This window comes from Vespula pensylvanica, chromosome 6 (genome assembly GCF_014466175.1).
Source record: "Vespula pensylvanica isolate Volc-1 chromosome 6, ASM1446617v1, whole genome shotgun sequence".
NCBI lineage: Eukaryota > Metazoa > Arthropoda > Insecta > Hymenoptera > Vespidae > Vespula > Vespula pensylvanica.
Genome location: NC_057690.1, coordinates 1,252,673 through 1,278,893, shown reverse-complemented (window position 1 = coordinate 1,278,893; position 26,221 = coordinate 1,252,673). Strand labels below are relative to the sequence as shown.

The 26,221-nt window shown below is 32.5% G+C and overlaps 1 protein-coding gene across 1 annotated transcript in view; it reads right to left on the bottom strand.

Annotated features, from left to right (window-relative positions):
* The window catches only part of LOC122630142 (homeobox protein aristaless-like), an 83,711-nt gene extending 63,144 nt beyond the window's left edge, over positions 1–20,567 (bottom strand). Inside the window, exons 1-2 of the mRNA XM_043814323.1 lie at positions 20,543–20,567; positions 13,292–13,477 (exon numbers count right to left, since the gene is read on the bottom strand). Of these exons, the coding sequence (XP_043670258.1) occupies positions 13,292–13,477; positions 20,543–20,567 (211 nt within the window). The remainder of the gene's footprint in view (positions 1–13,291; positions 13,478–20,542) is intronic.
* Between the last annotated feature and the right edge of the window lie 5,654 nt (positions 20,568–26,221).

Sequence of the window (26,221 nt, the reverse complement as noted above, 5' to 3'; positions counted from 1 at the left end):
TTTTTTTCTCTATCTTCGAGATTCGCGATTATTGTATTTACGTCGATCGAAATTATATCGATTTTAAATGATCGTGATAAATTTGAAAATCGTTTGAATAATTTCCTTTTATTTCTTTAAACAAATATTTATATAAATAATAAAGTGAAAATTGTATCTGATAATTTCGTTAACGTTATTTCCAAGTATGAAAGCTCGACGATATGATATATAACGAGGGGTTGATGGAGATAGAGGTGAAGGTGGATAAAGGAAAAGAGAAAGAAAGAAAGAGAGAAAGAGAGAGAGAGAGAGAGAGAACGAAGGTAAAAGAGACAAACGGGTCGTCGACGATATGACGGTACGGTATATCGTCATTATCATTAATTGACGGCGGGCGTTTAGCTAATGCCATAACTGTACAATGTCGTGACGGGAGTTTTATAGTTAGCGCGAGTGCTGGTGCGGGAAACAAGTCGGCACTCGTAGAGCGACTCGCATAATTACATGACACGTTCCACTTTGAATCTCGTGCAACGCCGTGAGTACTCATTTAATTATATCTACGTTGTAGTGTGTGCGAACGTTGCGTTTCCATCTCTAAAGCGACGAAAGCGAGCAAAAAAGAAAGACAGAGATAGAGACAGATAGATAGATAAATAGATAGATAGAGAGAGAGAGAGAGAGAGAGAGAGAGAGAGAGATTTTTTCTTCTCTTTTTATATATATATATATAAATACGTATATATATATATTTTTTTTTTATATATAAATTTTGTTTACTCAGTCTCGTTTTTCATTCACTTGGATGGTTATCAATCGATTATGGAAAAAAAAATGAAGAAGAAAGGGAGGAAATATAATATCGATTAATATATATATATATATATATATATATATATATATATATATATATAGGTCGATTTTATTTAGTTATTGATTCCAGAAGATAAAATATTAATAATAATAATAATAATCGAGGAAAGGTGTTAACATTTAAACTTTGATATGAAATACTGAAAAAGAAGATTTCGATCTCTCGGCAAAACCGTTTTAATATTACACGGAAATCGTTTTGCGTGGATAGATAATGTTTACCGCGTTACAATGTTACACTCTCATTACCGTGATTGCATCAATTTATTTAATTATCCTTAATACACTCTCGATGTTACGGATGTGGCATTTCCAATGTTGGCTTACGATGGAAGCGCGCTGGTATATATCTCTTAGAAGGTAATTAGAACCGAGACGAGGAAATTATAGATTTCTCGGCTAAAATTTTTTTCATTTTATTAGGCGTGCCGTTACCTATCTTAACGATACATTTCTAGTATTTCAAGTTGAATTTGCAAGAGAACTTTACGCCCTATCTAACAAATTCAAACGGAGTTTGATTTATTTCCTTTTTTTATTTTTCTCTCTCTCTCTCTCTCTCTCTCTCTCTCTCTCATCTTTTTGTATTTCATTCAATCGAATCTCAATAAAAAAAAAAAAAAAAAAAAAAAAAAAAAAAAAAAAAAGGAAAAAAACGCAATGAAAAGCGAGACTAGAATTTTTCATAGCAACGACAAATTGAATAAAAGATTGTTATTAATATTTATATATATATTTTTTTGTCATCTGTTTCATTATCTCTTCATTATTTCGATAATGGAATCTTGCCTAAGAAAATATCAACAAATTGATTTCATTAAATACGAGATCTTTCAAGAAATAACATCCCATACAATTAAATTTCATCATCTCTCTTTCTTCCTCCCGAAGTGAATGGGAATGTAAACGCTATAATAATTATCGCAACATTATCTTCAAAATTTTCCCATACTCGAATAAATAAATATACTTAAATATACATCGAATCATTAACATTTGTATTTTATCTTCTATCTATTTTCTTTTAATTATAATAATTTCTTTAATGACACACCGTTCAGTCACTCTACCCCCGCCCCTCTCTCTCTCTCTCTCTCTCCCTCTCTTATCACTCTTCCTCTTTCTTTCTTTCTTTCTTTTTTTTTTTTTTCATCGTCGTGTTGCGGGCTCAAGGTGCTTACGGCCATTAACACAAATTCACGCTATTAATTAGCTGGAAATAGGGGTACAAGGGAGCAGTAGGCATATAATAATTGAGTATTCCAAGTGTAGACTGTAGGTAGGTAGGTAGGTAGGTAGGTAGGTAGGTAGGTAGGTAGGTAGAAAAGAAGGAAGGTAGGTAGGTAGGAAGGTAGGTACCATTTTATACGTTGGTATCTAACAAATGTACGAAAGATACGACCCGCATGTCCTCGTCGAGTTTTTCCGCACCTGACGATCCAACTACTACACACTACTACTATTGCTACTACTACACTACTACTATGAACACTCTTTCTCTTTCTCTCTCTCTTTTATACGCGCGTGCGCGCACAAGACCGTTACTATCAACGAACGAGATAAAAGAAGCCTGTACTTACTTCTCTCATCGTTTCTCTACACGTTCTTTATCATCCATTCTCGTCTGTACGACTATTTGTAACTTGATAATCTATTCTTATCGATTATTATATATATATATATGTGTATATATATGTATGTATGTATGTATGTATGTATGTATGTACATCTTTATTTTACCCAATACAATCTTCGAATTTATATTTATCGTTCTGTTCGTTCGTTCGTTAGTTCGTTCTCTTCGTTTTGCTTTCTCGTGATGAAAACAATGACAGTAATAACGTCTGAAAGATAATGCAATTCTTTTTTTTTTTTTTTTTTTTTTTTTTTTTTCATAAAACAGAAAAGAAAAAATGGTATATCAAAAAGAAAAAAGAAAAAAAAAGAAAATAACGACGGCATTAAATTTCGTTTCCATTGGATTTGATCTGATTTTTAATCTGATTTTCAACTTGTTTGTTCGTAAATGTTATGATCCATTGAATTATATAGTTATATACGTAAACATAATAATTCGTTGAACAGATTTATTTCGATAATAACGCATTCAAAGTTATTTTTGCTTCGTAAATTTATCTGTTAACTTTCGGTAAAGAATATTTATAACATATTCAACTTAACTTACATCTATATCTACAATCTACGCTTGGAATATTCAATTATCTATTATCCATTAACTTTCCTTAAAGAATATTTCGTTTGAAAGAGAAAAAAAGAAAAAATGAGAAAAAAAAAGGAGAAGAAAAAAGAAGAAAAGTACTTCTTCAATTTTCTATCAAAAGGGCCTTCATAATTATTTATTTAATAATGTATTTATTGAATTTCTTTTCTTTTCTTTTTTTTTTTTTTTTACGTAACATAAAACACCTTTCCCTTTTCTGCAAGACAGGAACGCAAAAGTTTGGACATCACATATTCAAGAGATTATATATTTACGCATTACCAGTTTAACGCGCTATTAGCGGCCAGCCGCGAAAACGAAGGCGCCACACAAATACACACACACACGCACATGAGCGCGTACACACACACGAACGCACGCATACGCAACATACACGCATATATATATATATATATATATATATATATATATATATAATTAATATGCTCGACGAGATTGAACGAGAGTATTTTCCTATCTCGCGTGCACCGTTCGCTCGCCTCTTGCCATTTGGAATAAATTTACACGCAAGATTAGCGCGAGAGAAAGAGAGAGAGAGAAAGAGAAAGAGAGAGAAAGAGAAAGAGAGAGAGAGAGAGAGAGAGAGAGAGAGAGAGAAAGACTGTGCTCTCCGTAATATTCTTTTTTTTTCTCTTTCTTCTTCTTCGTCTTCTTCTTCTTCTTCTCCTTCTCTTTCTCCTTCTTTTTTTTGTCATCCTTAACTTCTCATTTCATATACCTACGAGTTTTCCATTTCATTTTTTATTCCTTTTTTTATTTCCCCATGAATAGGTAAATAATCACGGAATCGTACGTGATAGATTTTATGACGTTAACAAAATCAAAATAATATTTATCGAGAGGCGGAAATATTTAATCGACTTAAAAAAACAAAAACAAAAAAAAAGAAAAGAAAGAGAGAAATAAACGAGAAGGTAGAAGGGAAGCAAATTGCGAATGAGATATTTTTTTCTTTTCCTTCTTTGTCCTTCTTTTTCTTTTTCTTTTTTCTTTTTTTTTTCTTTTTTTTTTTTTTTCTTTAAAAAACCTATTTTTTTATTTAATAATATTTACCAGTCATCTAAGAGGTAATTTTATAATAATTATATCTAAGAAAAATAATGTGCACGAACAATTTTCCAAATGAATTTTATAATCGTTTTATTTTTTTCGATAACAACGATATAATTGATCTACGATGGTGCACGAAAGATCGCGTTGCTTTTTATACTTTTTTCCTTTTATCTGAACAAATCAATTATCAATGCATTTATCTGTCCTAATATATCGTAGGAACTAATCAACGAGAGAACATTGTTTTTCTCTTCATTCTTGCTTTTTTTTCTTTTCTTTCTTCTTTTTTTTCTTTTTTAAATTAACTCTGTAAGCCCTTTCAAAAATAATAAAAAAATGTTAACTACATACTTAACTACGTATAAATATATGTATGTGTGTGTGTGTGTGTGTGTGTGTGTGTGTGTGTGTATATCTGTCTATATATATTACGAGAACGATTTAATATCATAAGCTAGATATTTCGCAAGGCAAATAAACTTTTTCATAGAATGACAAACACGTGTATGTATCTACTACTTATCTACAAGATAATACATACATATATACATACATACATAACGTAAGACATTAAAGATCGATATACGAAATTGGATCGGTTTTTTATCAAAGTAATATTCATCGATTCGATCCGCTCTCGAAAAGTTGTTACTCTCGATTAATTCTACGATATTTTATTTTTTCTTTTTTTTTTCTATTATACATAAAATTTCTCTTTCTCTCTCTCTCTCTCTCTATATATATATTTTTTTTTTCTTTTCTTATTTTATATTGAATAATTAGGACGTTCAATGACGTTTTCCATACAGGATTGCAATTACTAATCGATCGAGTTTATCGAAATGTCTCTTAATTTTGCTCGAGGACACTTTGAAAAGTCTATTCTGAAAAGTGACTGCTCTTCTAACACGCATTAACACAAACAAACATATATAGATAGATAGATATATATAGGTGCATACACGAGATGTCAAGTACGACGTTAATTTATTATGGTTAAGAGAGAGAGTAAATAATTCACGTGCGTTTAACCAAGACCGAGTCGAGCTCAAGCTTTTCCATGCTCGAACGGTCACACCGATACGCGTTGTTCTTATTGATCTTTTTCTCTTCCTATCATATTTTTTTTTATTTTTTTATTTTTTTATTTTTTAATTTCTTTTTCATCCTTTACACATTTTACTATATTAATACTACTACACTTACTGTTATTATATATGATCTAATTGTAACTTACTACTACTATTACTATTACTACTACTATTTATGAGCTCGAACATGAATGATAATGACAATTATCTCTTTCTCTCTCTCTCTCTCTCTCTCTCTCTCTCTTTCTCTCTGTCTCTCTTTGAGACGACGTTTCTGTCTCGTTAAAAGAAAAATAGATAGATATTAGAGAAAGATAGTGGAATATTTAAAACGATGTGAAATATCGTTTTAAATATTCGATGTCTCTGACATTATGTTTATCATGTAACGATGTATATACATAATAGATTACGTACACACACACACACGCACACACACACACACACACACACACACACATATATATATATATACGTATTAATTCTTTGAGTCGAATATATATATATATATATATATATATATATATATATATATATAGATAATATTTTCTATTCGATTTTATAATACAAAATTTAGATATTTACTAGGATGTAAGAACGAATTAAGATTGTAAAATATTGTCTCGATCGTTTGTTCATGTATTAGTTTAAATTCGAAATAATTTATTTCCATGATAGACAGATATACATATAGCATGCATATATATCTAGACATTTACTGTTATCTGTTCGACAGTATTCCAATTGCGTAATGTTGGAGCTTGTAATATTTTTTATAGAAAATTAATTAAAATAATTCAAATATTTATACGTTTACTATATTTATGATAACTATCAACATAGTTGCATGTGATAGGAAAAGCCTATTTAATATCTGTATAGCTAATAAGACATGTATGCAGATTTGTTTGCACGCTGATTTATATACCTAATACCTTTATCAAAAAATTAACATAATTTCAACATACATACATAGGAATATAACTTTATAGTCATTTATCATATACATTTGTTATCTATCTTATTAATAATTCTAGTTTGGAAATTTTAACTCGCAACGATTGATTTACAAGTTAATGATTAAAATGATTTTCTAGATATATACAAATTGAATTGTTGAAAGCATTTGAATGAATTAAGATTTCATCGTGCTTGTGTTAGATACACTTCTTTGTCTCTCTCGCAAACACACACAGACAGATATATATATATATATATATATATATATATATATATATATATATATATAAATAGATAACTAAGTATTATATTATATTATATTATATTACATTATATTATGCATATAAATTCACATAAATATCCGTATATTGCATTAACTTGTCCTAAGTAAGTACGCATCCCTCTTTGATTGGATATCCAAAAGGTGAACGAAGGTTAGAAGCGACCCATAAACTCCTAAACGGTAGTTAGAAACCGGAAGTGATGCAGTTAGGTAAGTGGCAGTTATCGATAGGCGGTAGTTAACGTGTACTTTAGACTTAGACCGGTATTAGAAGAAAAGAATAAAACAAAATGGTAAGAGAGAAACTGTACTGCAGTAAGAAACAGAGAGAGAGAGAGAGAGAGAGAGAGAGAGAGAGAGTGTATGTGTGTGAAAGAGAGAGAAAGAGAGAGAAAATCAACTTTAAAAGATAGCCAGAGTGAAGAAATGGAAGAGAATCACCCCCAACGAAATAACAGGGCGGCCGACAATAGTTGTAAAACTTTTATAACCTTCAAAATGCATCTCTTCGTCATCGTCATCGTTGTCAGTGCATTTTGCGTCTGTTCGATCATAAAAAAGTTGCCCGTTCGAAGATAATTTTCGCAAAAAAAAAGAAAAGAAGAAAAAATTACAATCATTTTACACGCAATCCTTTTTACGCTCGTTTTAATAATCACTTTATGATTTCTATGAATTATTCAAATTGATTACGAATTGATTTCAACATCGACAATCACTTTTTACATTCAATTTGTATTTTGAAACTCTTACGAAATCTTCAAAGTGCATCATGTCGTCGTTGTCGTCGTCGTTGTCGTCATAGTTGTGTCGTTGATACAATTTGCGTCTGCCGAAAGTCGTTCTATCGTTCGGCTCGAGATAGTTTTATCTTTTAAAGAAATACATACGATTAAAATTCCATTTGTTAATCTTTTATTAATTTATTAATTGGATAATATGGAAGAGAAAATGGAATTAATTAAAATCAATTCAATCGTACAAATTAAATTAGAAAATTAGAAGAATGGCGGCTTGGATTAGGTTAGAATTAAAGAAAAAAAAAAATAAATAAATAAATAAAAGAAAATAAAAGAAAAAAAAAGTTATACGATAAGACGATATCGTATAACTCGATATCGATGAAACATTCGAGTTTCAACGATGAAACATTCGCGTAACAACACGTTGAAACTTCCACAAATACAAAACGTCTTTGCATATGTGTTTGGTAAATACATATCTCTCTATTATAAATAATACCAACGTGTCTATAGATAATTTCTGTAATTTAAATTTCATTTTTATTGAATTTAATTACTTAAAATGTCAATTACAAATTCTGTAATGACATCGTTCTCTCTCTCTCTCTTTTCTTTTTATATACTCTCCCACGAAGCAACATTACGACGAGATAAATTTTATCGTCGCTGAACGTATCTAATTATTAAACAAATGTAATAACTCGGAATTATATATCGCGAAGAAGACTTCTGCCTTTTGACATCGTTCTTTTCTTTTTTTGTTCCTTTATTTTATTTTCCTTTTCCGCAACTTTACGACTTTGTAGTGTTTCGTGTCGATGATAAAAAAAGAAAAAAAAAAAGAAGAAGAAGAAGAAGAAGAATGAATGAAAAACAGAATTTATCGTAATTATCGTAGATCGATTTGCTTTGACGTTGCCCATTCTAAAAATAAATAAAACGAAGGATTTTGAAATAGAAGAAGTAAAAAAAAGATTGAATTAATAAATAAATAAATCTACAACAAGTTGCAACGTTGGAAATTATCGCTTGGTTAATTATTAGCACGATCTTTTTGTCCGCCAATAAAATAGAAAAAGTCGAATGAATAGACGATATGATTTTATATCGAACGGATTCAAGTTCAAGAATATCAACTGATATTTAAAATTCTAATATCCCGCAGCTTAAAGATTCAAGATTTTCTTCGTTTTAGAAATCTCATTTCTAATCGTGACTCATCGAATACGTGATTAGTTATCTTCTATAATTTTTCTCTTAACTCTTTTTTTTCCCACGAAAGCAAATATAGCGATATTGTCTCGGAATCGTTTCACTTTTAATGGACGAACCTAAGATCACTCTCACATAGATAAATAGATACTTTGAGAGAACGAAATCCATTACGAATTTTCTGTTTTTTTTTCTTCTTCTTTTTTCTTTTTTTCTTTTTTTTTTTTTATCGATAAAATCTTAATAGTAATTACCTTTGATCGAACTGTTAATTATTCTTTTTCTCCGAACTGCTTATTTTCTTCATTTTGTCTATTTCTTTCCTTCTTATTTTACTTTTTGAAAGAAGTCGAATAAAACTATCGACGTTTCTAATTGCTTCTATTTATGACCACGGTCAATATATTTATTAATCAACGATAAGTATTTCTCGAAACGAATAATCGTTATAAACATAGGACCAATCTTCATCGATATTTATAATAAAAACTATCTAAATAAATAACACAAACGAATAATTAATCATCAAAATTCCATATCAATTGCATTACTTTATTATTAATAAATAGCAATCGTCGATTTCCTTAAATTACGATTAAAACGTCCAGAGAAATGTTTCTTCTTAACTTTCTTTAATAAAAGAGAATTAATGTTCTTTAATAAAAACGCTTATGAACGCTTTTACAACGTAAATAGATATATATATATATATATATATATATATATATATATAACCAAAGTGAATATTTTATTACGTTCACCGATCTGAATAAATAATAATAATCATTTCGTGCGTTGACACGAATCGACGGATTAGAACGTCGTTGTTGTTATTACATATCGTAACGTTACTTTGTAGAACGAATTAGAAACGAAACCTTTCTAAACGTCTAATATCAACTGACAGTGGACGTTGAAAAGTAAAGAGAACGCGTGTCGCGTTCCTTTCGCGAATGAAAACCGGGTGGCAAGGATCGCAACCTGGTAGGATGCTTTTAGCCGATAGAAAGAGAGAGGGACAAGTTATTTATTGTTGCTATCTCGTCGTCCTGCGAGAAGGAAAGAGCCCACCACCGGTTCGTTCGTGGTGGCTAAGAGCGCTACGAGAGAGCGGAGCTCTCAATCCTTCTCTTATTAAAACCTGCCCTCCCTATCAGAACTTATACCGTACTACGGCGAACAAGTACAGTCACTCTTCGAAGTAGGATCTTCTCTTGGATCCTTCTGAAATTTTCTATTACTTTTCTATTAATTCGATTTATCTACGGAGCAATGATGACAACTAATAGAGAAATCGTAGTTAAATTATATTAATTATTCATCGAATGTTTATACGAGTTATGTAATTAATTTAACAATGTCTACGGGTTCAAAGTAAAAAATTTTCTAATGATCGTTAATGATTGTATATAAATGTTAATTGAGATTAAATAAATTTATTGATGTATATATGTTTATATATATATATTTATAGGTTTGAAATATTGTCGCAATGAATTTAACAATGTCAATGTTATGAAATAGAAATTTGTAATAACGATGGGCATTAATGATCGTATATAAATGTTAATTAAAATTAAATAAATCTATTGATAAATATGTATATGTTTGAAATAATCTTGTAATTGATTTAACAACGTCAACGAATAACAAATTCGTAATATTAACGATCGTATATCTATCTATCTAAAAAAGAAAGAAAAGAGAGAAAGAAACGATTATAATTAAATAAATCTCTGGTAGATGGTTACTAAATATTCGTTCAAAATAATATCGCAAATTACTTTGTGAAAATTAATGATCAAATTTATAATATTAGTAATCATACGTCTAAAAAGAGTAGGAAAAAAAAGAAATGATTAAAATTAAATAAATCTCTGATAGATAGCTACTAGATATTCGTCTAAAATAATGTCACAATTAACTTATCAAAGTTGATGCAAATTACGAATAAAAATTCGCAATATTAATAATCGTTAACGATCATATATGTAAATATGATTAATATTAAATAAATCTTTCATATAATAGATACTATATCGGATACAATATCACTGTCAACGAGTGAAAACAGATAAATATCAATAATCGTATATCCGCGTGTAACTAAAAAAAGAAGCGAAAAAAAAAAAAAAGAAAGAAATGATTAAAATCAAATAAATCTTTGGTATGATGCCAACGATGTCTAAAATAATGTCACGCTTTAAAAACTTTACCGGCGATGCTGTTTATGTTGAATAAAGGAAAAAAGAAAAAAGAAAGCAAAAAAAAAATAGAAAAAAAATGTATTCCTACACCGATCGGAGGTATGCGGTTAAAGAAATAAATTAAATATTTAAATAACAATTCGTACTTACACGTGTCGAGATAAGAGGGAGAAGATTTTTAAATAGGCATGCGTCGATTCGAAATAGTTATGTTAGTTAGATTAGAACGCAAAGGTTACTAAGGAACGAAGAAGCCGAAGTTTCTTTTAACACTCCGAGTGAAGACGAAAGGAGAGAAATTTGGTGAGTTAAATGCGAAGACTATACCGCAAGAGCCATTACGCTAATGGGACGACCGTGCCCAAGAGAAGAGAGCTGCTCTCTATCAGCGTCCTGCGGAAAGGACGACGATGGTCGACGAAGAGGAATAAGAGGAAAGAGGGACTACGAGTCAAAAAGGAAAAGAGAAACGCGTGAAGAACGTGCCGGAGAACGCATTACTCATAATCTCACCGAAGGGCAAAGACTGACTTTTGCTTCGAGAGAAAAATATAAAAAAAAGAGAGATGGAGGTAGAGAGAGAGAGAGAGAGAGAGAGAGAGAGAGAGAGAGAGAGAGAGAGAAATAATTGAGAGCTACATCTCGCTCTCTTTCTCTTTCTCTTTCACTTTTTCTTTTTCTTTTTGTTTGTGTTTTTCTTTTTGTTTTTCTTTTCCTTTCTCTGTTTCTTTCTCTCTCTTTGTATGTTTCTTCTCGTTCCGTCGCTTCTCACATATTATCGCACAATCTTATTTGCAATTTTAATTTCGTCCCTACCCCGAATTTTAAAAGCTTCGAAATTAACCTAATCGTTTTCGACCTATCCAACGTCTCGATTATTTTCTATTTCAAAAGAATGGAAATACCAGAAATTTGGTAATGCAAGATCGATCATTAAATTTCTTTCTTCTCTTGTTTAGATGGAATTAGATGGAAGTTTTTCTTTTTTTTTTTTTTTTATATACCATTTTTCATGTTTAGTAAAAAAATTTGCGATCGCTAGGCAATCGACGTTTCAAGTGCTTTAATTTAAATTATATTTACTTTTATCGAATAGGAAATAATATTGTCCTTCTCTTGTTAGTGTAATAACGTTCTTCCGAGAAATTATTATGACTCGATAAAATCAATTTTTAATCGGAGGAAAAGGAAATAATAAAGAACGTATCGTTCGATAAAGACGTTCTTTCAAATAATTAGGACTCAGCGTCGTTAAGTAGGTAGGTAGGTTGGTAGGTAGGTAGGTACCTACCTATATATCTCGAAAAGACACGCAATTAAGATCGTAAGTCTTTCGTGTCTTAACGAAGTTTCAACGACATATTAATTATCATCATCTCGATCTTACATAGATACATATGTTTTAATTTGTATTTAATCTGGTCTCATAATAAACAAGCAAGTAAATAAATAAATAACTAACTAACTAACTAACTAACTAACTAAGTAATATAAAAAGAAAATTGATTAATAATAATACTGAAACGTATTTGATTATTACAATATTTAACAAGAGAGAAAACGGAACGTAATCGCATTTATATTGTGGATTGAACAACTTGAAAAAAGAAAATAATAATCAACGTCGAATGGATATTAGTTGAAATACCAAGGTGAGTAAGTAAGTAAGTACTTATTTATAATACATCCTCCTTGTTATTATCTTTATGCAAATGAACGGTATCAAGGTTGAAGAGTAACAAAAGATGAGAAACGCAGCAACAGAAGAAGAAGAAGAAGAAGAAGAAGAAGAAGAAGAAGGAGAAGAAGGAGAACAAGAAAATAGGCCCAACGGGGATTTTGAGAAGTAGATAGATAAATAACTAAGTAAATAACTAAGTAAGTAAGTACCAACTACGTGTGTAAGCGTCGCGAACTGATTGACCGAAGCCCGCCGCGAGTAACTCAAGCTTGAACAAATAAAATCCAATTAAGTTCGAACGTAAGTTCTACTTACGTACACATGGAGTAAGTAGGTAACAAAATAAATAAATAAATAAGCAAGTAAGTAAGTAAGTAAGTACTTAGGTGCGCGAGCCCGGAAGGAAAAATCCGATTGTAATGGAACCTGTCGGGTTTTAACCGTGGCAATCCATTATGGCTGACAAGTCGCTCAAAGCTAAAAACGACGAATCGATCTTCGTGCGTTAAACGACGAAAAAGGAAAGGAAGAAAAAAAGAAAAGAAGGAAGAAGAAGAAGAAGAAGAAGAAGAAAAGAAAAACGAATTCGAGTTTGCACGAGAAGGGGAAAGAAATAAAAAATAATAATAGTAATAATAATAGTAGTAATAGTAGTAATAATCAAACGTCCTGTATCAATCGTTGTTCGCTTTAATACGAGAAAAGTATTAAAGATAAACGATAATCCTAAATAACGATATATATCTACCGATTATCATCGTTAGAACGGATTAAAGTATTTCTTTCCAAGATCGATATGTCGCTCTAAAGCAACAATGTATTATTTGTTTTTAGTATTAGTTAGATAAGTAACCGTATGTTCGAAATTACCTACACAAATAACGCGTTAAATAATATAATCCTACAAACGTTTGATCGGTTCATCGCCTATCATCGCATGGAAGTAAGTATTAGAAAAACGAACCTTGATTAGTCGACAGAGTTACTCCCGTAATTTCTTCCTCTTTTTCTTCTTCCTTCTCTTTCTTTTCTTCTTCTTCTTCTTCTTCTTCTTCTTCTTCCTCCTCCTTCTCCTCTTCCGCCGAACAGAAACTTCGCCGATCGACTTCCACCTCGGCGAGATTCAAGATCTCTAATATTTTTTCTTTCTCTTAATTTCTTTTCGAATTGAACACAGAAGAAAAAAAAAACCGGGGAGGAATAAGCGAAACGAAAAGAATGAAAAAGAGAAAGAAAAAGAGAAAGAAAAAGAAAAAGAACGAGAAAATGAGCGATGTGATTCACGTGTTAACTCGCGTTTAGTTAAATCAACGAAGGACCGATCGATCTGGCGCCACCTGCGTGAGGTCGACGATGAAGGACGAAGGACGAAGAAAGAAAGGAACGGATAAGAGAAGGAACAAAAAAGAGAACAAAATTAAAGGAACTATAAAGACAAAGAGAAAAATAGAGAGAGAGAGAGAGAGAGAGAGAGACAAAAAAAAAAAAGAAAAAGAGACAAAGAGAGATAGGAAGATAAAAGACGAGGATGAAAGAATAAAATAAGTAGAAGGGTGATAAAAGGGTGGATGTGATAGCGATGAGGAAGATGGAGGGGAGGAGGAGAAGAAGAAGGAGGAGGGAGAGGAAGAGGAGGAGAAGGAAGAAGAAGAAGAAGAAGAGGAAGAAGAAGAAGAAGAAGAAGAAGAAGAAGAAGAAGAAGAAGAAGAAGAAGAAGGAGCGAGCGAGCGAGAGGGGAGAAAGGAGGTGGTAACGAGGCACGAGGATAGGTATCACTCGATGACGCGTCCTCTAGAAAGAGGAGAAAACTAAACGTGTGGAGGAGACACGAGGAGTACGACGCGACTGCGCGAACCGGTGTGTGAGACTCGTTTCGTAGCCACCGCGAGATGGAAGAGAACTCGAGCCGATCTGTCCCCACCATTCGTTGAAATGAATGCCTCTCTCTCTCTCTCTCTCTCTCTCACTCTATCTCATCATACAGCATACAGTCTCTTTCTCTTTCTCTCTTTCTCTCTCTCTCTTTCTTTCCTTCCCTTTCTTTCTCTCCTTTCTCTCTCTTTTTCATTCCATCTATCTATCTCTCTTTCTCTTTCTTATACACTTTACACACATACACACTACGTCCCCTTTCCTAATGCTTTCGAATGGTTCTCCCATCTGACGACTCACAACACTTTGAAACGGCCGCCTTCGACACGCCTAACCACGTCACTCGTCCGCCAATGGCTGACGCCATCGAGTTCGACCAATCAGCGAACGAGACGGGCTACGCCTCCGATCGACCAGTCGTCAAACTATATTTGCTTGCTTCCTTGCTTCCTTGCTTCCTTGCCTGCTTGCTTGCTTGCTTATTTATTTATTTATTTCTACGGTTCAGATATATATATATATATATATTTGGATTTTCCTCCGAGATTAAAATATTCTTTTGTTTTCTAATCTTTCTTCTGTTTTTTTCTTTCCTTCTTTTTTCTCCACTTTTGTTTTTTCTCTCTCTTTTTTCTTTTCCCTTAATAACAATTTCCAAATAAAATGTGTCGCAATCGACCTTTTTTACGAAGGATCTTTTCCTTCTCTCGGATTTTTCTTTTTTATTTTCTCGAGAATTTGTCGAATTCGATATTAATCCTTTTAATACCTTCAGATCCGATTCGTAATCTTTTTATTTTTTATATAACTAATTTAATACAAAAGATATAATGACGATTTTTTAAAAGATAGTTTTCGTTTATTTTTCTTTCGTAATACAATAAAATAAATCAAGAAACGTGAGAATATTTTAATTATTAAAAGAAATATTTTAATAGATTACCTACAATTTTCAAAAATTCGCATATTTTTCGAGATAGTTCTGAACGGTATCCATTCGTTAATTTATAATGTACTACGAGGGTTAAATTATAATCGTTAATAAATAATAGATATCTAACGGACGTCGATCAATATCTATTCCATACAAAAAACGAGCGCGATTAGACGCGATTGAGTCACGTTAAATGTTCTATTCCACGATCGGTTAAAATCGGTTTGCTGGATATAACGCGTAACGACTCACGATTGAAAAAAAGGTTTGAATATTGTTTGAACTTTAATACTTTATTACGCAACGACTCGTTTCTCTTGAATCTGTTTACGTACTAGTTGCATATTTATTCGTATCACTAATCCCATGGAATTTTTAATACATCGTAATTTTGATTCGAGTTTCGTGATAAATCTGATCGAGCAATCTTAAAATTTTATTGAACAGCTGTTATGATTTGTATCGATTAATACATATAAATTTAACGTTAAATTCGAATCGCATAAACGTTCGACCAATTTGATATGATAATTTTTATCGATTTAAATCAAATCGATTATTATCATCCGTATAATGAGTAATCTTTAAACGTGCTCTTTAAATTTTAAGCGATAAAAATTTGTAGAATACCCGATAATTATCTTTCTCGTCTATTCTCTCTCTCTCTCTCTCTCTCTCTCTCTTTTTTTCTTTTTTACCAAGATTTGCTGAATTTATTATAATCAAATTTATTCGTTGGACGTCAACGTCAACGCGATCGATAAAACGAAGTAAGTTCAACGACGATCGATCTCTAATTATCTACATACTTTATACACAAACTAATTTTATTAATTTCTAATCTGTAGGATACTACTAACTTTAAATATTTTTATTTAACATATTTAATGATTAACTCGAAGAAGAAAAAGAAAAACAATTCGTAATATATATTTATAAATTAATCGTGTTAATCAGTACGACATATCACATTTAATTTAACGATGATCAATCATTATATATCTATACATAGAAATAATCTATTGATCTACTAACTGTACTATTGAATCCTATTCATACCTACGTACATACATACACACACACACACACACACACACACACACACACACACACACACACACACACATATATATATATATAGTTCTTTTGTTCTATTTTCTCAATCGTCTTTGGTATATATATTTTTTCTTCTTTCCGACATTTGTTTTTGTTCTTTTTTCGTTGATACCAGAACGTTTAAAGGATTGACGTGGCGAACTGCCACGGAAAGCAAAAGGATATTATCGATTACCGGCACGTCCGCGTATCGACGCTTCATTAACCACGCCTCGATTTACCGTGAGCTTATTTAAACTGATTTATCGCAGAAAATCCAGTTAAGCGAAATCCGTTCTCGTGCGGTGTGAAACCACGTCAACGACTACAACGACAACGACGATGACGACGACGACGACGACGAAGATGACAAACGATCAACGATCGACGATCGATGATCGACAAGGGATCGATTTCATTGGCGGCGCCGTGTCCACGATTATTTTACAAAACCGGAAACCCGTTAACACTCGTGAAAGACTCCTCCTAAGAGATACCTAAGATCTTTCGTGATGATATCGAAAATCGATCGATGATTCGTACAACGATAAGACTCGATCGACGACGTCTTCTCGAATCTCGTCGATCCAACGTAAGTGAGTATGTAAGTAAGTACCTACTGTATCCTACGATCTTGTCGATATAAAATAATGTAAAATAAAATCTCTTCGCGCGTTCCCGTTAATCGATTTTTCAATAAATTAACCAGAAAATTATTGCTTAACCCTAAAGTGATAAAAATAATGGCGATCGAATATCCTCGTCGATCGGATACCTACCTACCTACCTACCTAATTAATATCAGAAAATATATGAGACGTATACACGAAAATATATATATATATATATATATATATATATATATATACCCTACATACATACATAGATACGTATCTACATACATACTTAGTTACATGTAAATTTCTTTCTAACGAATAACCAAGAACGACCATTTTACATTTTAACGATGGTATCTTCGTATATAACATTATATCTTCTTTTTCTTCTTTTCCTTTTTTCTTTTTCCTTTTGAATTTCATACCTATATACCGTAAGAAAATAATCGTTATTTCAATGATGACGTAAATAATTCCCTTGTAACCATGCAAGAGTACAATCGTTATTCCTGAAATCTCTTAAACCCTTCTAATATCATTTAATGGTTTCTCGTATTCGATATATCTAATTTAAACGACATTTTATTATTATATTTACAGGAACTAATGCTTTCTCTTTCTCTCGAACTACGTAAAATTCAAACTATGCAAATACATAAACGTATTTCATGATAAAAGAAGACAAAGAAAAAAAAAAGAAAGAAAGAAAAAGGACGATGGAAATATTTTCTTTACTTTTAAAAGAAATATATAATATAATTATAATAATTTCTTACACACACACACACACACATATATATATATATATATATATATATATATATATATATATAGAAAAAAAATAATCGCATATTTTACAAGATAATTTCAAAATTTTTAATTTACCCGGAAAGCTTATAATAAACTCTAAGTAACATAAGAGTTAAAAGTAGATTGAAATTGGATGCGATTGGATTCGAATGAAGTATAGTAGGCATATCGGAATTCCTTTCGGAGTCGGTCGCGTATAGTAGGATACAGCAAGGATGATGCAGCAAGATGAGTAGAAAACGCTTCTCTTGAAGAGGTCATTGACCGTTCGTGTCTCGATAATTACGACTACCCCATGCCGAGAAGTTATCTTCGGTTTCGCCGTAACTCCACCTCCTTTCTCTCTCTCTCCCTCTCTCTTTATCTATCTATCTATCTATCTTTCTCTTTTACTCTTTCAACAGAGGAAAAAGACTCAGCTATATCTTCCGGGCCACTGTCTCGTATGTAGCAGCCCGTATCCGATCCAGAATGATCGATTGCCAGCTACCGACTCTCGAAATTACATACGGTTTAACCATAGCTACGAATAATTATCAACGAGCTGCTACTCTACCTTTCTTTCTGTCTATCTGTCTTTTTCTCTCTCTCTCTCTCTCTCTCTCTCTCTCTCTCTCTTACTCTTTCTCTTTCTATCTTTGTTTCTTTTGCAGAGAACGTAACTGCATCCCGTTCTTCTACTAGTCTTTACACGAACGGACCTTATCGTGTTACTTTTATCTCAACTCGGTTGAACGTTACATTTACTTACTTGCTTACTTACTTACTTACTTACTTACTTACTCACTTACTTTGGTACCGTGTGATATGAGTTAAGTGATAGAACGGCTCGAAAAACGTATCGATCTCCGTTTTCATCTTTATTAGTTTCGGATTATTTAGAAAGGTTTATCGTGGTTAATGATCGCGATTTAAACTCGTGCAAAATTTTTCTCATGGGATAATTTCTAGGTAAGTATGTATGGAGATGTTTCTGCGTGCGTGTGTACGTGTCCATGTGTGTGTGTGTGTGTGTGTGTGTGTGTGTGTGTGTGTGTGTGTGTTTGTGAAAGTATAAACGAGTAAGTAATTAAGTAAGTTTTCTTTGTTATTATTTATAAAAACTCTTTAGCCAAGATTCTATCGTGATATTTAAATCTATCGACGAATAATCATCGTTCGATTATTTCTCTAATAATTTTTTATTACAACGGATTAGAAAAGATAGCAAACGTAAATAGATAGAGATATAACCCATTCAAACAAGTTTTCAAGTAATTAATCTAACAATAGGATACGTCGTTACTATAACATATCGGGTATAACGTATTATCTGTAACATTAGAAGCGTATAATATATTTTTAGGTATTAACAAAGGAGAACTAATTTTTTCTTCCTTCTTTTTCTTTTTTTCTTTTTTTTTTTTTTTTGATCTCTTTTCTTTCTTCCATAACAAACAAGACAATCGACAAAAGAGTAGAGGAAAAAGAGAAAAAAAATGTATGATTAAATGTTATACGATATTGAAACTATATATCGAAAAAAATTATGGAACGAATATCATGAAGATATCCGAAGATTTAAAGGAAAGAAAAAAGAAAAATAATGGAAGAAAAAGGAAGATTTAAAATTCGCAAAGATACGAACGAACAGCGTTAAGAATTCGTTCTACCCGAAGAGATATCTCACGGGTATCGATTTATCGTGGATCATCGATCGCGATCGGATCTCCATGGAAAGAGTGTTGAGATAGAGAGAGATAGAGAGAGAGAGAGAGAGAGAGAGAGAGAGAAATATAAGTTGGATATCGAGCCAGGTCGGCGACCATTGTGATCTCGTTTTCACGGCGTTGTTCTTACCATGTCTTGGTACACAATGACTGAAAGGAAACGATTACGTCACGATGATGTCATTAGCTGTAGCCACGCCCCCTACGGAGCTACCCCATTACGCCGAATCATCGAATGGGATGGGATGAGCTCGATGTATCTTTTCTTTTCTCTCTCTCTCTCTCTATCTCTCTATATATGTATATATATATATATATCTCTTTCTCTCTTTCTGCATTCTTCTTCTTTCCTTTCTTGAATCTTTCGAGAGGTGTAAGAAAACCTCGGATTAATTTAAACTCGAGACCTCCAACGGACGCCGACTCTTACAAATAGTTAATTAAATCAAACTTTTTGCGTTAAGAAAAGAAGAAGAAGAAGGAGAGAGAGAGAGAGAGAGAGAGAGAGAGAGAGAGAGAGAGAGAAGGATAAAGAAATTTGGATAGTCTCCTTGAAAAGACAGTGTTTCCCAACTTGGTATTCTATAAAAATCTAGTTATCTTATTTTCGCTATTCATCCTTATAATAATTTATAAATGAAAAATATGTGGGACATTGAATGGATAATTAGTTTGCTTCTATCTAAAAAAAGAGATAGATGGGGGGAGAGAGAGAGAGAGAGAGAGAGAGAGAGAGAGAGAAGGAAAAGAAATTAGGATTCTCTACTTGAGAGGACCAGTGATTTCCCAATTTGGTATCCTATAAAAATCTAGTTATCTTATTTTTACTATTCATTCTTAGTAATTTACAAAAGAAAAAAAGAATGTCGAGCATTAATCCGATAATTAGTATCTATTCGAAGAAAGAAGAAAAAGGAGAGATAGAGAGAGAAAGAGAGAGAGAGAGAGAGAGAGAGAGAGAAAAATTAGGATATTCTCCTTGAACAGACAGTGTTTCCCAACTTGGTATCCTACATAATTATCTCATTTAGATTAATCATTGATATAAAAATTTAGATATAAATGAAAAATGGTGTCGGACATTAATTCGATCATTAGTATCTCCATCTACCCTTCTCGATTAAAAAAAAAAAAAAGATATATACAGATAGATCATTAAAGCAATCATCGGAACTTACCAATTTTCGTTAGAGCTACTACCATTTTTATTTTACCCGCGCACGTTCACCCTTCTCATTAGAGAGATCTGAGAACGTCATTATCGATCGAAGGATCGATCGATCGATCGATCCTTCGATCGATCGACTACCTCTATACATAATATACTTACATACTTCTTCTTCTTCTTCTTCTTCTTTTCTTTTTCTTTTTCTTTTTTTTTTCTGCCACCGAGAGATACAAAAGGGCAGGCAGCGCGTTGAAAATATAGATATCGTGGGGTCCTGCTACCAGACTATTGTTATTTTCGAAAGGACGACCAAGAGGAGCGAACGTCTAAATGCGGACCGATAAAGTTGGATGCTGTGAGACAGATAGAAGGGTAGAGGAGAGAAAAGAACAGAACAGAACAGAACAGAACAGAACAGAACAGAACAGAAGAGAAGAGAAGAGAGGAGAGAAGAGAAGAGATGAGATGAAATGAAGTGAAGAGAGGAGAGGAGAGGAGAGGAGAGAAGAGAAGAGAAGAGATCGAGTGATCGGATCGTGGATCCGATCTCTCGATCGATAAGGGATCGGGCTAACACTCATTAAGCTGGCTATTGTGCGGTGGCAACATCCGTTTGATTGGTTAATCTATACGCCCTCCTCGACACGTTGTTACGAAGTCATGAGACGAAGATAAAAAAAAAAAGTATCTCCATCTCTCTCGATCTATCTTTCTTTCCTCTTTCATTCTTCTCTTTACAATTTTTTTTTCTCTCTTCTTCCTTTTTTACATTACATTTTTTTTCTTTTTTTTTTTTTTACTTATCCCCACCACCCACTTCCCAACCCTCCCTCGATTATCTTTCGAGAGAGAAAGAGAGAAAGAGAGAAAGAGAACTTACTTACTTTAGAGATCGCGTCGATCTTCATCCTTTCATCGACAGGAGAAAGACTGACCTCAAAACTATGACTTCTCCGCCCATCCGTCTACCCCTTCACCCCTCTTACTCCCTGCTCTATCTATCTTCACGATGTTCATGTTACCACGATGATGAGAGAAAAAAAAATGTACTCTCTATAATACGAAGAACTATCGAAATCTTTTTTCATTTCGTTCTTTTCTTTTCTACTTTTATCTTCTTTTCAAATTCCACATACGAAACTCGACTTTCATTTTCTTTTCTGGGTTCTTTGGTTTTCTTTTTTTTTCTCTCTCTCTCTCTTTTCTTTTTTTTTTTTACTTAGTTCAACCCCATCGATCATTCTCTCTCTCTCTTTCTCTCTCTCTCTCTGTCTTTTTCTCTCTCTCTCTCTATATATATTTATATATTTTTTTTTTTATTTTCTATCGAGAGTTTATTTTATATCTACGTTCGAGGGATAATATGCTTTTGAGATCGCATCGATCACGATTCTTTTATCGACAATAAAAAAAAGATAAGCAAATGATCTCAAAAAATAACTTCTTCGTCCTACCTATACTCTCTCTCTCTCTCTCTCTCTCTCTCTCTCTCTCTCTCTCTCTCTCTGTCTCTCTCCTCCTCATCCACGATCTCTAAGATAATCTTGTTATCACAACGATGAATCAAAAAAAGAAGTATTCTCTATAATACGAAAAGTATATCGTAATATATATTTTTTCTTTCAAACCCCATGCAACTCTCTAGCTTCATTTTCTTTCACGAGTCCTTTTCTTTTTCTTTCTTTCTTCTTCTCTCTCTCTTTTTAATATTACAAAAAAATTATATATTATTATATATTATTAATATTTATATATATTATTAATTATTATATATTCTTTATAATCTTACTTTTGTAATATTTGAATTAAATAATTAAACTTAATATCGAATATATATATATATATATATATATATATATTCGTGATGATTATTGATTACTCGATACGATTAAAAATACTTGTTTCTCGTTTCGATATCGTTTGATGGGAAATTGATGGGAAACAGTGATGTCCATCGATTCTTTTGGGGACGAGATCAAAAGACGAATTTTATAGAGAGCAGTTATGGATGCGGTCGAGTCGAGTTCCGACAAAGAAATCGACGACAAATTGGATCGCTGAGCTCGCTTCACCGAGCACCGAGCCATAGGATACGCCACTCTCGTTAAGGAATACGAAGGAATACGAAGCTCAGAGTCTGCGGTTTAACCAATCGAAAGAAAGAACTTACCGCATTCGCGTTGGGTCCATGGGGCTCCTGTTTATTTTAAACGATCGAGATCGAAGTTGATTTTATCCCCTTTTCCCTCATCCCATTCCTTTCTTTTTCTGTCCTTTCCCTTTTTCTTCTATCTTCTTTTTTAACTCTATATATTTTTTTTAATTTCTTTTATTTTTTTTTTTTTATAAATAATTTCGACTTTCGATGAAAAAAAAAAAAAAAAAAAACAAAGATTTTCTTTCTTCTTGCTTTTTCTTTTTTGGCATCTTTCAATGAATTCGAGAAAACGATCATTCCTTTTATTTCTCTTTCTTTCCCTATTTTTTTTATACCTTTTCCTTTTTTCTCATACATGTATTAAATAATTTGTCGATTATCAACTGGAAGGAGAAAAGTGTCGTTTCGTTTAATTCCTTTTCCTCATTTCTTTTTATTTTACTTTTACTTTCGTATGTATTTATCAATTTTTTTCTAAGTATCCTTTCGTTCTTTAGACGAATAGAAATTATTTCATATTAGAGACGATCGAATAGAGACGTTTATAAACATTTATATTAAATTATATACATACATATATATATATATATATACACACGACATATACAACTATAAAAAAATAATGTTCTTTTCACGATCGATCGAACGGATCGATCGGATCGATCGATCCTACGGTTCGACCTTCGAACGTACTCCGACACGATCTTATGTAAGTACAACTTGAAGAAGGATCGAAGAAGGTTCGAAACGAAGCAAAGCCATGGCTACGTAATGGGTACACGTGGTTTAATGGTTGCCGGGTTCTCGATCGACGGTGCAGAACACCCGTGATCGTCCGCGTCCTTCGATTGTCGAATTATCGATAATATCGCTAAACCAACAAGATCATGCGCCTACGAGAACGTACGAGAGCTCGATCGGCTGTTCGAAACCGCAAGTGAAGATTACCTGCAGCTGAATAAAGAAGATGGTAGATGAAGAAAGAGAAAGAGAGAAGGACAAAGAAAAAGAGAAAGAGATATAAGGCAAAAAGAACAAGAAAAAGAAAAAGAAGAAGAAGAAGAAGAAAGAAAGAAAGAAAGAAAAAAAGAAGGAAACATCAATTCGCACCTTTGCAACTTTCAACGAGACTTTATCGATTCACACTTGCATAACTATCTTCTCTTTCTCTATCTATCTATCTATCTATCTATCTATCTCTCTTTTTCTTACATTGACAAGAAAAATACACGTAAATATCCAAGTACACTCGTGAGACACTATGTACTTACTTTCGCGTTTGATACGACTTGCAACAAAACTGAATGGAGAAAATCGAGAAATAAAAAGATAAATAGATAAATAAAGATAGAGATAGAGAGAAAAAGAGAGAAAGAGAAAGACGTATGCACGCTTGTGGTCAAAACGGTTTTCTAAAAGGTAGAAGATGCGATTCCGGTCGATCGACGTCGATCATCGTTCTCCTCGATCTGGTGATGACGTCTCGATGAGATGCAAATTGATGGGTGTCTTCTATCCTATGCTGTACCGCGAGTAAAATAACAATTTGAACATCTGCCTTGTCCGTGTAACTTCTCGCTTGGAAATACTGCCATTTCCTTCACTCACTCTCTCTCTCTCTCTCTCTCTCTCTCTCTCTCTCTCTCTCTATCTTCAGGTATCTATTTAGTCATCGGAATACGGCGTTAGAACGGTGTTAGGATATGTTAGAACGGATAGATTCTCTAACGCTAGAATACTAAACTTCAGCTACCTTTTTCGAATTTTCTCATCGTCTGGAAACTATAGACAGAAAGAGAGAGAAAGAAATTTTCTATAATCACCGATCATTGATACTTTCACGATCCGATCTCTTAGATGCTTTCGTTGTAAACGGAAGTTAAAGTAATAACGGACATCAAAGGAGCTTACTAACGAGCCATGATTTATACACCTAGGTATACCTACTTATCTTAGCAACGTTAACGACAACAACGTGCCTTGCATTTTCCTTATCTACGAAATATTACTTCTTCAAAGTGAACATTTTCGATGAGAACATCCATGAAATTCTTTTTGAAAATGTTTAACTAAAACATTCATTTTCTTAAACAATGGAAAAATCGAGGATAAGAAATTCTTTTTTACAAATATTTAAAACAACGTACAACTAAATACTGTTTTACTAAACAATGTTTACAATTATCGATGGAAAAATCGAAGAAATTAGTTTTGGAAAATATTTGAAAGGACGTTTAACTAAACATTAATTTACTTAAAGAATGTTTCAAATTTTCGATGGAAAAATCGAGGAAAAGAAATTCTTTTTTACAAATATTTAAAGCAACGTTCGAATAAATACTGTTTTACTAAACAACGTTTACAATTTTCGATGGAGAAAACGAAGAAATTAGTTTTGGAAAATATTTGAAACAATGTTTAACTAACTTCTGGATAGGCTTAGCTACGCTTAATAATTAAATACCTGTAATTATAACTATTAACTCGTGGTGCATCGTTGTCGAAACTCTTCGTTAACCGATTAATACTAAGACTTTGTAGTGATCGGTAAAAAAAAAAAAAAAAATAGAGAGAGAGAAAGAGAGAAAAGAAATTGGAGGCCTCCAAGCTCTCGGGTGATTGATCGTTTTCAAAGTCCTCTCTTAAAACAAATTGCCGGAGAATCAATTATCTCAGGGTTAAAGGCAAACAAACCGAAAACGTGATACGATCTGATATTCTCCCTGTTCGGTTCATTTCATTTCATTTCATCTCGTTTCATTTCGTTTCGTTACGTTTCGTTACGTTACGTTACGTTACGTTACGTTACGTTACGTTACGTTACGTTACGTTACGTTTCGTTTCGCCTTTGACCTTGTACTTATTTATCAAATACATCAATGGGATGCGACCTTTCACGGTTTTTTTAAACAGACCTTATTCTTTCGTAATCGTGGTTGTCAAAAAGAAAGAAAAAAAAGCGACCAAAAAAATAGATAAATCTATTGGACAATCCCAATATCGAGAATAAAATAAAATCGTTCCTATTACTCAATGATAGATTATTATTTATTTATTTCATTGAAGTACAATTTTTGAACACCGTAGAAGAAAAAGAAAAGAAAAAAGAAATCTCTATAGAGACCGAAATACTCGAAAGAAGATTTTAACGTGTGACCTTTGACCTTCTTTCTCGCGTTTCTATTCAACCATCGATTATTACTTATTTACTTCATTGAAGTATAGTTTCTGAACGCTATACTGAAAGAAAAAAAAAGAAAACATCTTTGCAAAGATCGAGATACTCGAAAGAAGATTTTAACGTGTGACCTTTGACCTTCTTTCTCACGTTTCTATTCAACCATCGATTATTACTTATTTACTTCATTGAAGTATAGTTTCTGAACGCTATACTGAAAGAAAAATCTTTATACAGATCAAGACGGGTGACCTTTGACCTTGTTTTTCGCTCAAAACATAAGGTCACCCTTCCGTAGCTTATATTTCTTAAAAAAGAAATAAGTAAGTAGTTATAGCCTCGGATCTAATAAC